This window comes from Aythya ferina (genome assembly GCF_964211825.1).
Source record: "Aythya ferina genome assembly, chromosome: 11".
In the NCBI taxonomy this organism is placed as follows: Eukaryota; Metazoa; Chordata; class Aves; order Anseriformes; family Anatidae; genus Aythya; species Aythya ferina.
Window position 1 is genome coordinate 12362199 of NC_140307.1, and position 12459 is coordinate 12374657.

Sequence of the window (12459 nt, forward strand, 5' to 3'; positions counted from 1 at the left end):
TGAAGAGAGAGTTCTTCAGACAGCTGCATCTCTTTCCTTTTGATCTTCAAGCTTGCAGAGCTCTCAGCCAGCAGGTTCAGGAAGCCAGGGGGGAGAAGACCCCTGCTTCATGGAGGAATCCTTCCAAAATCAACACAGGCCTAAGGCTGTTGTTTCAGGTTTTCAGCAGCTCTCACACAATGCCCCAAAACAGCTCTGAGATAATTTGAGCAAGAAAGTTTCCATCAGATGCTTCACCCAAAAGCTGCCTGTACGAGGGAAGCCAGACTTGGTCCATTCCTGGGAACTCCCAATGGCTGACATTAAAACCCAGTATTTTAATTCAATTGCTTTTATGCAAGTGCTGCCCCAGTAATTTCTTTTCCAAGAACAGCTGCTTTAAATATGCAAGCACATCTAGCAGTTCTAACAGCAGCGCTCATGTTTCTGCATTTTTATCTTCCTACACAGCCCTTGTAGAGATTGGGGAAGAAAATAGGCAGCATTACATAAAAGGCAAATGGCACTGGTGTATCCTGGATTACATCTGCTGCAAGGCATTTGGTAGAGTTGTTCTCGAGTTGTCAGAAAGTCACTATTTTAGTCCACAAGCACTTTTATATTCAGGGCCATCTTTTCTCCATGCATCAGCAGTTAAAAAACTGCAATGCAATTACAATCAGCAATTAAATGAATACATTTGTGTACCACTGCTCGTCCACAAATACTCTGATGGGCCACATATGCAGGTAAGCGTTAAATTGCAGCTTCTGCATGGCCAAACAAGATTCATGCATCGCTGATGCATTACACATGCCTCAATTAACGAGGTAACATCTCCACGCATCATGCTGTACCAAAATCAGTCTGATTTGAGCACTAAAACTGCTTTAGCAGCATGCGTAGAATATTTACACCAACCTGCAAGAATCACAGGGAATGCCTTCCTTTGCAAAACGGTAAAAAAAAAAAGCCTGCATATTCTATGCAACTGGCGTGGATAGTATTCAGAGACATTTACATCCAAGAAAATATATGTGATGCCGTATAAGTTTAGCGGTATGGCTCTTCCAGGAGCAGTAACTTAAACATGCTGATCAGAATGAATTTATGTATAGCGCTAGGACTGCAGGGAGACTGTACACAAAGTTCACTTGTGCTTTAAGTGCAGCCCCAATTTATTGCTACACAAATCTCTCTGCAACAGGGGTTGGACAGGAAAGCATGTTTTCAGTTTAAAACTATCCGCGTATTCCAGTTTCCAATGTGCTTTGCAGGACTTGGGAAGGTATCGCCACTTCAGACAATGCTGCTCTGTGCACGCAGACCTCAATACTGCTCTGTCAAGGAGGAATTCAGGCAGCCACTCCTGGGATGCTGCAAGGAGGAGCCAGAGAACAGGGTTACCCAGTCCTTGCGTTACGGCTGCAGAGCAAGCTGCAGGTGCGATGCCTCCAGGAGCAGCGTTCATTAACTTGCAAGTGATGATTGCTCATCTGTATCTATACATAAATTATCTGTGCAAAGTGGCTGGTAGGATGAATTATTATTCTCCCTCTGCCCTTTCTGCCAATAGTTCAATCAGATATATTGGCGTTTCTTCCTGCAGCTTGAGGTCCTCCCTCCCTGTACAAAGCTCCCTGCCAAGCTCGCCTGGTGCCCCCGCCTGCCACTGGGCAGCAGAGACGCCCTAAGCCAAATGTCTCTAAAAGGTCTTTTGACAGATTATACAAAGCTGGAAAAGGTCTTATTCAATCCATTATCAGAGCTATATTTCCTGTCTCTGGAAGCAATTTGTCACCCCTGAAAGCAGCCTAGAGAAGGCAGAAAGGACTAAAGATCTTAATTAAGATATTGAAAGATTCAGAAATTACGGTGTAAGAGCAGAATGCAAAAATTTCCCCAGAACTAAGGAAAAAACACAACTGTAAATTGAACACCCAGAAGACAACCTCACCAGAAGTACAACCGGAGTTTGGATTCCAGTTGATTGTGCTTAAATCAGTAGTTATTTTTAGAGCTGCCATCAGATTTCCAATCAATAGCAGCCCACTTCAGGTGCTGCACACCACTTCTCTAGGCCAACAGGAGCTTGGGGTGCTCCCACGTGAGCACGTATTTTACATTTCCTTTTTCTTTGCAGATGTAGCTTCTGTACCAGAGCTGGTTAAATGCTGGATATGTCTCGAAATATTATTATATGCACGATCATTAAAAGAAAACTTAAAAACTCTTAAAATCAAGATGGGAAATCTGCAAGCTTTGTTTGGTGCATCATTGGATTGTGAAGGGAAATATTGACTTATGAATAAGCAAAGAAGCTGTTTGTATGGTTCAAAAGATTCTTTGCTCATGAGGAAAAATGATGTTCAGAATAATTTGTCATTTCTCACAGACTGCTGAACCCCTCTCACTTGCTTTGGATTCGGAAACCTGACCATGCAGCATTCAATGAGGCAACAGAAGTATCCAGGAAAAAGGTTTCAGCTTCTGCTGCAGATCTGTGGTGCCTAATTTAAACAGCAGTGATCGCAATATAGATGAGGACAGGCTGCATCACCAGCGCAGGGATGCTGAGAAATAGAGAAGCACCCTCCTTCCCACTCACTGCTGTTCCTACAGCAGCAGAGAAAGCTCTGTCTAAGCTGGGGATGTGATGAAGATGGTAAGTAATGCTCATTTAGATTCCGAACTAATTTACAGTACACCATAAAACAAGCATATTAGTACAATCCCAGACACACATAGGCTGGCTGCAAGAATTTTTAATCAAGTTTTTGCTTGACCTCATCTGTCTTTGACTAACAAGGCTGCCATAATGCATCATACCGGAGAGCATTAGGGGAAAACTACTGCACAGCAGTGACCACATCCACATGCTGGCCAGTCATTTACACGGTTATTCAGCAAACAAATTGAACAACCATTTAACACTGGATAGAACACCAGTATCTCTATGCTACCTCTCTTTTTTATGTCTAAAACATTGAACAAAAAAGCATCAACTACAGTAAAGCTCGGTGCAAAGAGCATATTTGCTGCAGCACAAGATTTTTTTGGGCTACTTTCACATTCTGCAGATTCTAGCCACAATTTTCTGACATCTTTATGACCCTAGCAGTATCAATATGCACAAGACAGGGAAAAAAACAACACATGAAAGCAGAAAAACCTCAATCTGACACAGGGCATCTGTCCAAACTGGCACCCAGGCTTTCCCAGCAGTTGGACTAGTCTCTGCAGACAAAAAACTACAAGTACACCACTTCCAAGCTGTCACGTGTGAGATGCTGGCTCTTCACTTTTCCCCATTCAGGAACAGGAATTCAAAATACATTCAATACATTCAGAAGACCTCATTTACTGTTAAACCAAAATGGGGAGGGAGCCCCAGTTGTCTTATACATATTCTGCAGCAATCTTTTTATCCTGCTTGGGCAGGCGTGCTCATCGTAGCAGTGCAGACAAATATGCTAGAACGGTGTTTTAGTACCCTCTGTGAGGACCACAACTCCAATATTCACATTCCCATATCTGTGAGATCTTACCCCGGGGATTTTCTGTAAAACTTCCTCTGAAATTATAACTAAAGATTGGATAAGAGGCTTGATTTCATGAGGAAAGGCCTCCTGAGTTTGCCTTCTTGCACCGATACCGAGTGAGATAGCAGAGGCAGGGAAAACTTCACTTTCAGGGAGAGGAAACAAAACAAAACAAAAAGAGTACCTCTCACTTCTATAGTGGCGTTGGCTACAGGAGAGTTTGAAAACACAAACACGCACAAGTATTCCCCTGACTCTTCTGCTCTGGGCTTCAAAATCCTGCAGACAGGGAGAGAACAGATGAGCTGTGTTAGGTATTGTGTTAGCATTCAAAAATGAGCAGGCTAGGAGGTTTTTGTTTTTGTTTTTTTTTCTTTTTTTACTTTAATCCTTTAACAAGTAATAGCTGTGAAATTCAGTTAATTCAACGGGTTGTACAGATGCATCTACTTGAAACAAATGTTGTTTGCCAAGAAAAAGGGTGAGCTCTAGTCAGTACCAACTGAGCTGCTAAAGCTGCATTTAGTTTAAGAGCAAGGAAGGCCCCTCACAACTGTTAATTATGCACTCCAGCTTATATGGAAAATTAGGCAGCTAATAAATCACCTCTCTCTCTCAATGGGACATGATATGTACTACCTACGTGGAAAAGAATCATTGCACACCCAACTGGGATATGATAAATCAGAGATACAATCATGGCTAAATGCTGTCATCTCAAACTGTTGTCTTTTGTAACAGCAGATATGAGACTGCTCCATTAATAGCGTTCCCTGAGTCAGATGAGACATGGAAAATCTGCAAAAGCTGGTCAGCTCACGAAGGAAGGCACCACGCAGGAATCTGCTGCCATTTAGGAAATTAGGAAAGACTAACTCAATAAGAGCTAGCAGAGGGAAAAACAGATGCAAGCCAACCAGAAGAAAACTGGAGCTGCAAAAAACGCAAAGGAAAAAAATACTTTGGAGATGGTGCTAACTTCAAGTCCACCAGCTTTTGCTGTCCTTTGAAAAGCTTTGGGAAACAAATTACTGAAAAGCTCTAGGTATATGTTCTTCATATAGTTACCTACAAAAGATATCTTAGAGTAGGGAAACATGCTATGATGTGACACAGTTTACATCTCCATACAGCATAAACAGAGTATTGTACAGTATTCCCCATCGCTCCCCTACACTGAAAGGCTTTTTTTTTTTTTAAACTTATTTTTAAGCACATTAAGTGGATAGCACACAGATGAACAGGAACCCTACAGAAGAGCATTGTAATAAAAGAATTTAATTGCACATGGAAACTGCTTAGACATGTGGAAAAAGCCGCTCGCTTTGACCGTGCACTTGGACCCAAGACTTCACTCTGTTTGCAGGGCTTACTTTCCAGTCACTGGTGAAAGCCTAAACTAAGTTATGAAGTTACTGTCTTTCTGAAACATGGGTGTTATCGTTAGATCTGAGTCAAAATTAAAGATTATCTCCATGACAAAGAACAATCATTGACCATTACCAAACATCAAAGCTGTACCTGGCTTTTAAACCGCAGCCAGGCGAAGCAGGAGCACGTTAACTCCGAACACCAGCGCCCGCTGACAAAGGGTGGAAACGTGTGCTCCTCGCCCAGCCTCACGGCACAAACCCCACCCAGGTATTTCCATTACTAAGCCATTGTAGAACTCCAGATATTTCCATTACTGAGCTGTTGTAAAACTCAGGAAGCATGGGGGAAGGCACAGACTACCTGTCTTTGATTCCCTTAAGGGCCTTACTATTTAAGCAGGCATACTCTAGATGCTTTTCCTTTTTTTTTTTTTTTTTTACTTTTTATTTTTTTAAAATCAATGCTTAAGAAGTGGAAGAAAAAAAGACATTTTTTCAGTTCTCCAGACTTCTTTTTAAAATGTGAAAGTATAGCAGCCTCTAGTAGAGTTGTATTGGGTTATATTGCCATAAATCAATAAAACAAGCGTACACTGATAGAGCTTCAAAGCTGTAAAGACGGACAAGAGCCTAGCCAACAACTTCTCTCTGCCCCCTGGTTTAAGGAGAAGCCCAGCTTATCATGGCCAGAGCTATTACTGAACTCTGAATCAACTGATGAAGAACATGGAAAGAAGTCACCACTTCTCTCCTCCGAACTATGAATGCAGATGAGGGGACAGGTTTCTTCCACGGGTGGAAGCACTTTGCTAAGGCAGTGAAAGCCTTAAGTATTTCTTAATCCTGTGCCAGCAAGCAACACTTGTGCAGTAATGATCCTGCAGAATTCTGGTGGAGACAGAGAAGTCAGGTGAGTGTACAGGCAGGTTTCCCTCCGTTAGAGCAGAGACAAGGCACAGTAAACTAGATGTGCTCTAATTTAACAGGCCTTGCCTAGATATAAGCACCTTCTTCTAATGGAACAGCTAAGTAGGAGGGGCAGAATTGGTCTCACATCTCCAAGGAGTAAGAAAGATGCCACCACACAGGTGCTTAAAATATTCTTCAAGTGCTTTTCATTCTAGCTTAAGACTGAACAGAAGGCTCTATGTGCTATCTATGCTACCTCCTAAGAGAAGAAAATGAAATAGGGGGAAAAAAGCAAGGAAGCCACACACACAATAAATCTCTGGTGGCATTACTGAGCACGTTCTGTACGCTCTCATCAGCTCCACGGCTAGAAAGCCCCATTGCAGGAATACTGAAAGCTCCAAAGGATTTATGCTTGATGCAAGCAACAGAGACATGAAAGAGGTGGCTGCACACGTTCTGCTCTCCTCCACACCCTTAGACAAGAAGCAGAGACAAAGTCAGAGCATGCACACGTGGAACAGATTAAGGCTGAAAATGTGGATGTACTGACACACAAGAAGCACAAGTGATACAGCTGCACTGGTTTAACGAAGACCTGGTACCATTTCATAGCACTGCTCAGACAACTCTCAGAACAGTCTTTTTTCTCCTAGGGCCAGAAAATGATTAACACAGCCGACTACAGCAGTGCTTTACGTACTGTGTTTCCCTGCATGATAAAAATGCACAGCTGCAAATTCATCCTTATATAGACGTGAACAGGATAGAGACAGAGCAGAATATACTCAGAGGGGGAAAAATGAAAGCTAGACTTGGTGTCTGCACCTATGCCACACATCACACACAGACCAGAAAAAAAATAAAGGAGTTTAGCATGAAATTACGGGCAACTTGACAAAGAGAAGTTCCCAGTGTGTTTTTGTTGATGCTGTATTTTTGTGAACCAGGCAGGACAGCTGTAGACAATCTCCCCAGATTGTTCCTTTAACTGTTTCACAGGCATACTTTTTGTAAAGCCTCTAACGTGGATCAGTTCTCACAATTTGTCTGACCACGGTGACGCTGAGCCAGGGACCCTGGAGTCCCAGCAACTCACTAACTACTGCAGCTGCAGGTTTGCCAATTCTGCCATTCTCCAGTGTAAGGTGTAGATTTTTCCCTGAAGAGACTTACTTGTATTCTGTAGTGTTTGAAGTTTTTCTAGTGCCAGGGATCTCTTCTCCATTCTTCACCCAGTAGCTGGACGAAAGGGGGCTGGGACTCGTGGTGAGGTTGCACTGCAATGTGACGGCCGAGCCATACAGATGGATGGTTACATCCTCGCTGGCATTGATCCTCGGCTCTGGAAAAAAAGGGACACATTAAATAGCAACAAATCTTCACTGACAAGTGTGCCACACTAGTCTAAAATGCGAAGGGCAACAGAGAAGGGGAAAAAGACTACACAAGGAGTGTCACTGCACTAATTCGGGAGACATCAAGAAAGTCACAATAAAACAACTGACTACTAGCGAAGGCAACACCTTACGGATCAGCTCCCCTGTGTGGGAAAAAGAGAATTCATTATTTCAGATTTTTATGTTTTACTTTACTACAGATGTCAGTGCAACATGACTAATCATTTCTACACGTGGCTGAACATAAAACGGATAATAAAATGGATAAATGTTTGTCCTGCGACTATACATAAGAAATCTGCTATTTCTTTGGAAGCAACTTCTGCCTGGCGATTACTTGTTCCCTCTACCTACTCTGAGGTTTGAAACAAACCCATTTTCTGTGCAGAATAGCCCTCAAAGTCAGTCTTCTGAATAATGTTTCTGGACTTGCCCCTGCAAAGAGACTGATGTCTACCTAAGATACCCTGTCTTCACCTGGCCGTTTTTCCAGGCAAGACATGGTTTTGTGCTGGCAGAGCAATGCTCCTACAGCAATTTCACCAGTACCTGGAATTAGAGCAAACCCCGCTGTAAGGCACAAGTCTGATGAAGGATTGCTAAAGGCTGTCCTTAATGCTTAAAATTAAGGAAAAAAAAAAAAAGGAATATACATTGTTAAAATGAGTCAGGTTTCTACAGTAACCTGAACCATAAACATTTAGGAAGGGAAAAAAAAAATACGTGAGCCTCATGACCTAAACAGACCAAAGGAGTTGGATACTTTGCTGGCTGAGCGAGGACTGAAAGCGGGCTGTTTTCATGGCAGTCTTACCTGGCACCGTCACACTGACATGATTTAGGGGAAAGCATTTCCAAAGCAATCAACTTCATACTAGGGCACTGCCCTTTTTTCTTCAAATTGAGCAATTATTCCCTAACAAATAATGGGGGGGTGACTTTTTTTTTTTAGAATGGCTGGAGACAGGTTTCCTACTAAACTTGGCAAAAAACCTTTTCAGTTGAAGATCTCAGGGATCATAGCTGGTTTTAGGCATTCTGTTAAGAACAAGACTTAAAGGATATCAGTTCTTATAGGAAATGTATGAATTTTTATGAATTCTTGCCATTAGACTTCTGAAAAGCCCTTAATTTCACATGGAGTACAGTGAGCTGGTACTAGGGGTCACTGCTCCAGGAGTAAATGCGCGTCCTCTGACTTCAATTTATTTATTTCCTTACTTTAAAGGGCAAAATGAGTTCCAAAGCTGCAGCTCTCGCCTCCACTCATTTCAGCAGCCACACTGCCCCAGCACCAACCTCTCTGAATGCAGGAGCCCCCTCCTCTGCAGGTGGGTCAGCAAAGTGCGAGAGGGTGAGGAAACTGGTCAGTAACAAATGACTTGGTGATTTTTGCAAGTCAGCAAAGGATTTTTAATCCTGTAAGGTTTTTTATGCCTTGTCATGTTATTTGGAATGCAAATTTAGTCATACGCATGCAGTCTTCTGGATATTCATCTGCAAAGCACTTGGAAAACAAATTAAACGGAATGAGCAGTGGAAAATACAGTCCTGTCAAAAACACTGCATTTTTCATCGCATAAAGCACTCATTTCTCCAATACTACAGTACTTAGATTATTTCCCAGAAAGGCAGAGAGGTAAAATATCTACCTACTAATAACTTGACACAGCCCTCTGGGACTCCAGTCTATCCTTTTCTCCTTTCCTCAGCGGGCAAGCTACAGAACTTCTTTTCACAGCTATTTAAAACGAAGACTATCACTGAACTGTAGAAAAACTCACAGGTACTGTAGAATTAAGCTTTTTTTTTCCTGATGTTTCTCATAGATACCTCACCATTATCAACTGCATTTCTGCCTCGTGATAGTCCCACTGGGAATTTTATCTGTGCAAGGAGCTGTTTGGGTCCTACAGGGTACAAAGTTGTTTGATTACTTTTCCCATGGCCAACAAAAAGCGTGCGTGCCTTCTGAGAAAGTCACTACCAGGGCTTTATAGAGCTTTTTAGGAATGTGTTTAAAACAGTAACTCAGTGTTTGAATATTGATATAGAGGGAAAAAAACTGCTAGAATTCACTGCTCATGCTGGGGTTTGTTTTAAATGTTTTGCTTTGATTATGAAAGCGGTGTCCTCCAAGTTTTCAGTCCCTGCTAACCTACGGTGTCCAAAAATATTTACAGTTGTCTCAGGCCTGCTTTGCTGGGGCCTTTTGTGCCTGACTTGTAACCTCTTCAAGCTTGCTTTGTGGCTGGAGACAACTGCAGCCTCATTTACATCTTTTCCCTGCACCTATGTTACTTTAATTGGTAATAATTGAACGCAGTGAGGCAATTCCAGTCTGACTGAGTTCTAAGATGAATTGCATGCAGAGAACTACTGGGATCGTAACGTCCAGACAGGGATGTCCTACCAAAAGGGAAAGGCACAAGAGGCTTTTCACACACCACTTGCACTGTCCGTTTCATGAAGGAGCAGGTTTTTACATAAAGACATCCATAAGCGATATTCGTTGTCCAAACCAGTAACAAGCTTGAAGCCAGAGGTAGTTCCTGGGTGCTAATGTTTAAAAAATCAAGTTGCACTCAAGCTCTCTGCGTTCTGGTTTTGGTATTGGACACCAGCTATGATTTATGACAGTGGGAAGAGAGAGGTTCTGCTCTTTGGATCCAGTTGGCATTCCCTTTCCATGATGCTGATGACACACAAGGCCAGCAGCAATGCAGCCACCATCAGCTGGAAATACCAGCACCGTTCAGACAGAGAACTCCGGCTTCAGAGACAAATCGTGCCTGCACACAATTAAGCTGCCAAGAGATTTTGGGCAGTGGCAGAGGTCCACATCCTCAAGGGCAACTCAGAAGTCTGCTCTTCTCCATTTCCAGCACAGCCATGCAGGAGCTTGGTGTCCAAGAGCTGTTTCCCAACACCAACAGGTCAGATCTCCTGACACAGCCAACATTTTGGAGTAAAAGCATTGAAGTATTCGGTTCAATGCTTTCTCCCACATGTAAGTGTGAATAAAACACAAAACTGGAATAATCAGCCCGGTCACGAGGCACTTAGCAATGAAGTCACGGCACAGGCTCCAGAATTAGCAGCACCAGATGCAATGAGTGATGGTAGCTGTGGAGGAAGATGAGCAGTTAGGCTTCAGTCCCCAGAGCAGGGAGTTTCAGTGGCCGGAGAGAAGGTAAGCCCACTGCCCATACGGAGACATCTGTACAGCAGTTCGCTCCCAAATGACACGATCACTGTCACTGGCTTTTCATACAAGATTTTTCTCCCTCTGTAGGTCACTAGGGCTGACTGGAAGACACCAGGAACTCACCGTGTTCAAGAGAAACAGAGGGTCTGAGTCAGGGGGAGTTCAGGAGACGTGACTTCTGCAAGACGAGGTTTTTATGCTTTGCCTTAAGGTTGTGCTATTTCCTAAAATTACCCAACTTCTGCTATTGGGGGTAATGCAAGCAATCTACAGATCTGAGTCCTCTTGGACATCAACAGATGAAAGAGGGATCAAGCATCAGGACTACAGGCTGAGCAGGTTTGTGCTGAACAACCCAAAGCTGCTTCAATTTTCCAGGCACATCCTCATCACCGGGTTCACTGCCCATTCTTCCACGTACAGATGTTTCCATTTCCCAGGGCTGGAAATTATTTGCCACCTCAGGACACTGAGAACTCACCAAGCAAGCAAGTTCTCCTGCATCTCCATGCAGCAGGCTCACGTTGCAGGTTTGAGTCACTCTGCCTATAACTCATTATGTATGTGCTTTATCTCGTTAGCAAACGAGTTCATCATCTTACACGAGATGGAACAGGGTTCTGCCATAGCAGCTCTGATGACAGACTTCCAAACCCATCTGGATCTGGCTTGAAAAGTCAGCAGAATGCAGAAAAGTCTTGATCCAGAATTGCTTTTCGTCCCTATTGTTTCAACCATATTCTCTGCTTTTGAAAGCTTTTCTGCTGCCAAAAGTAGCATTCTCGGATGAAAGTCATTTAGCTAAAGCCATTATTTCAACATCGGAGAAGGAGGTGGGTTCCCCACCCCCCCCCCTTCACAGGCTGGATTAAGAATAGCTGCATCAGTTCAGTGCTGCTGCATCAGAGAACTCCTGAGGAAACATGCTGCTGGGGAAGGAAAAGCAACACGACTTCACGGAAAAATCTGCACAGTAAAGGTCACGCATCACCGAAAGGGAAGGATCTGCACAGCAGCATATATGCAACCAAAATCACGTGAGGAAGGCATTCAGAGGAAATTCCAAGAGAACAGAAGAAAAAAAAAATGAAAATGGTTAGACCTGGGAAGAACACAAGTCAAATATAAAGGCACTGACGGAGAAGCCAGCATTCGGGTGGCTGGAAACCTGCTACAGAGCTACGGGGTAGGGGAGAGGCACAAGCTCAACGCGGGGCTGGTTTCCACACACAGCTATGAAACTAAGCCAGGGATTTCTCCCAACTCGTTTGATCCTAAGGAGAAGACAGAGGGGTGGCAGACAGGTCAGCACTACGGGAACGGTGTCGGGTTCGAAACAACAGGACAAGGCAGCAGGGGGCTGACGGGGATTAGGGGAAGGCAAGGGGCACTGGGCTGCCTCTAGGAACTACGGTACCACTGCGGCAGGGCGCCGAACTCACTCTGAAGGACGCTTATAGTAGCCTGGGCTCGAATCCACGTTATGGAGGGATTTTGCCTCAAGTCATTCCTCCTGGGGTCGTTGCTGGCCCTGCACTCGTAAGTCCCAGAGTCTTCCAAGGTGAGGCGGGTTATTCTCAGCACGCTCACCCCGTTCGCCCCGTAGGCGGTGTTAATGGTGACCCGGCGCTTCCGCGCGCCATCCCACAGCTGTTTGAAAGACTCAGCCCGGTTGACTTCAGCGTACCACCACTGGATCTCTGGAGTGGGGTTCCCAACCACATCACAGTACAGTTCAAAGGCGTCCCCCGTGAGCTTAGTTTCTGACATGGGCGACTTGACAAACCCGGCTAGAGGGAGGGGCAGCAGAAACGCAGTGACAGACCAGCAGAAAACAAAAAGATCTCATAAAGAATAAAGCAACGAGGTGCAGAAAACAGTTAGAAAAGACATCAGCATCTACAGTAACAGCTGTTAACACCACTTTTGGAGCAGAAGCACACCACGGGGCACTGGCAGCTTGGTAGTTGGAGAGCATTCCCTGCCAGCAGCATTGTGGGAGGCAAATCGTGGCACGAAATGCTCGTCCCCACAGCCCTAGGGTGGCA

General features: G+C 44.0%; 1 protein-coding gene across 3 annotated transcripts in view; it reads right to left on the reverse strand.

The window, feature by feature from the left end:
• Positions 1–12459, reverse strand: part of NPTN (neuroplastin) — a 51067-nt gene that overhangs the window by 17276 nt on the left and 21332 nt on the right. For 2 of the 3 annotated variants that reach the window (XM_084532204.1, XM_084532203.1), the window contains exons 2-3: positions 6980–7148; positions 3706–3800 (exon numbers count right to left, since the gene is read on the reverse strand). In XM_084532204.1, the coding sequence (XP_084388330.1) occupies positions 3706–3800; positions 6980–7148 (264 nt within the window). Of the gene's footprint in view, positions 1–3705; positions 3801–6979; positions 7149–11853; positions 12202–12459 lie in introns of all 3 variants that reach the window. The other variant, XM_084532205.1, reaches the window with a different exon arrangement.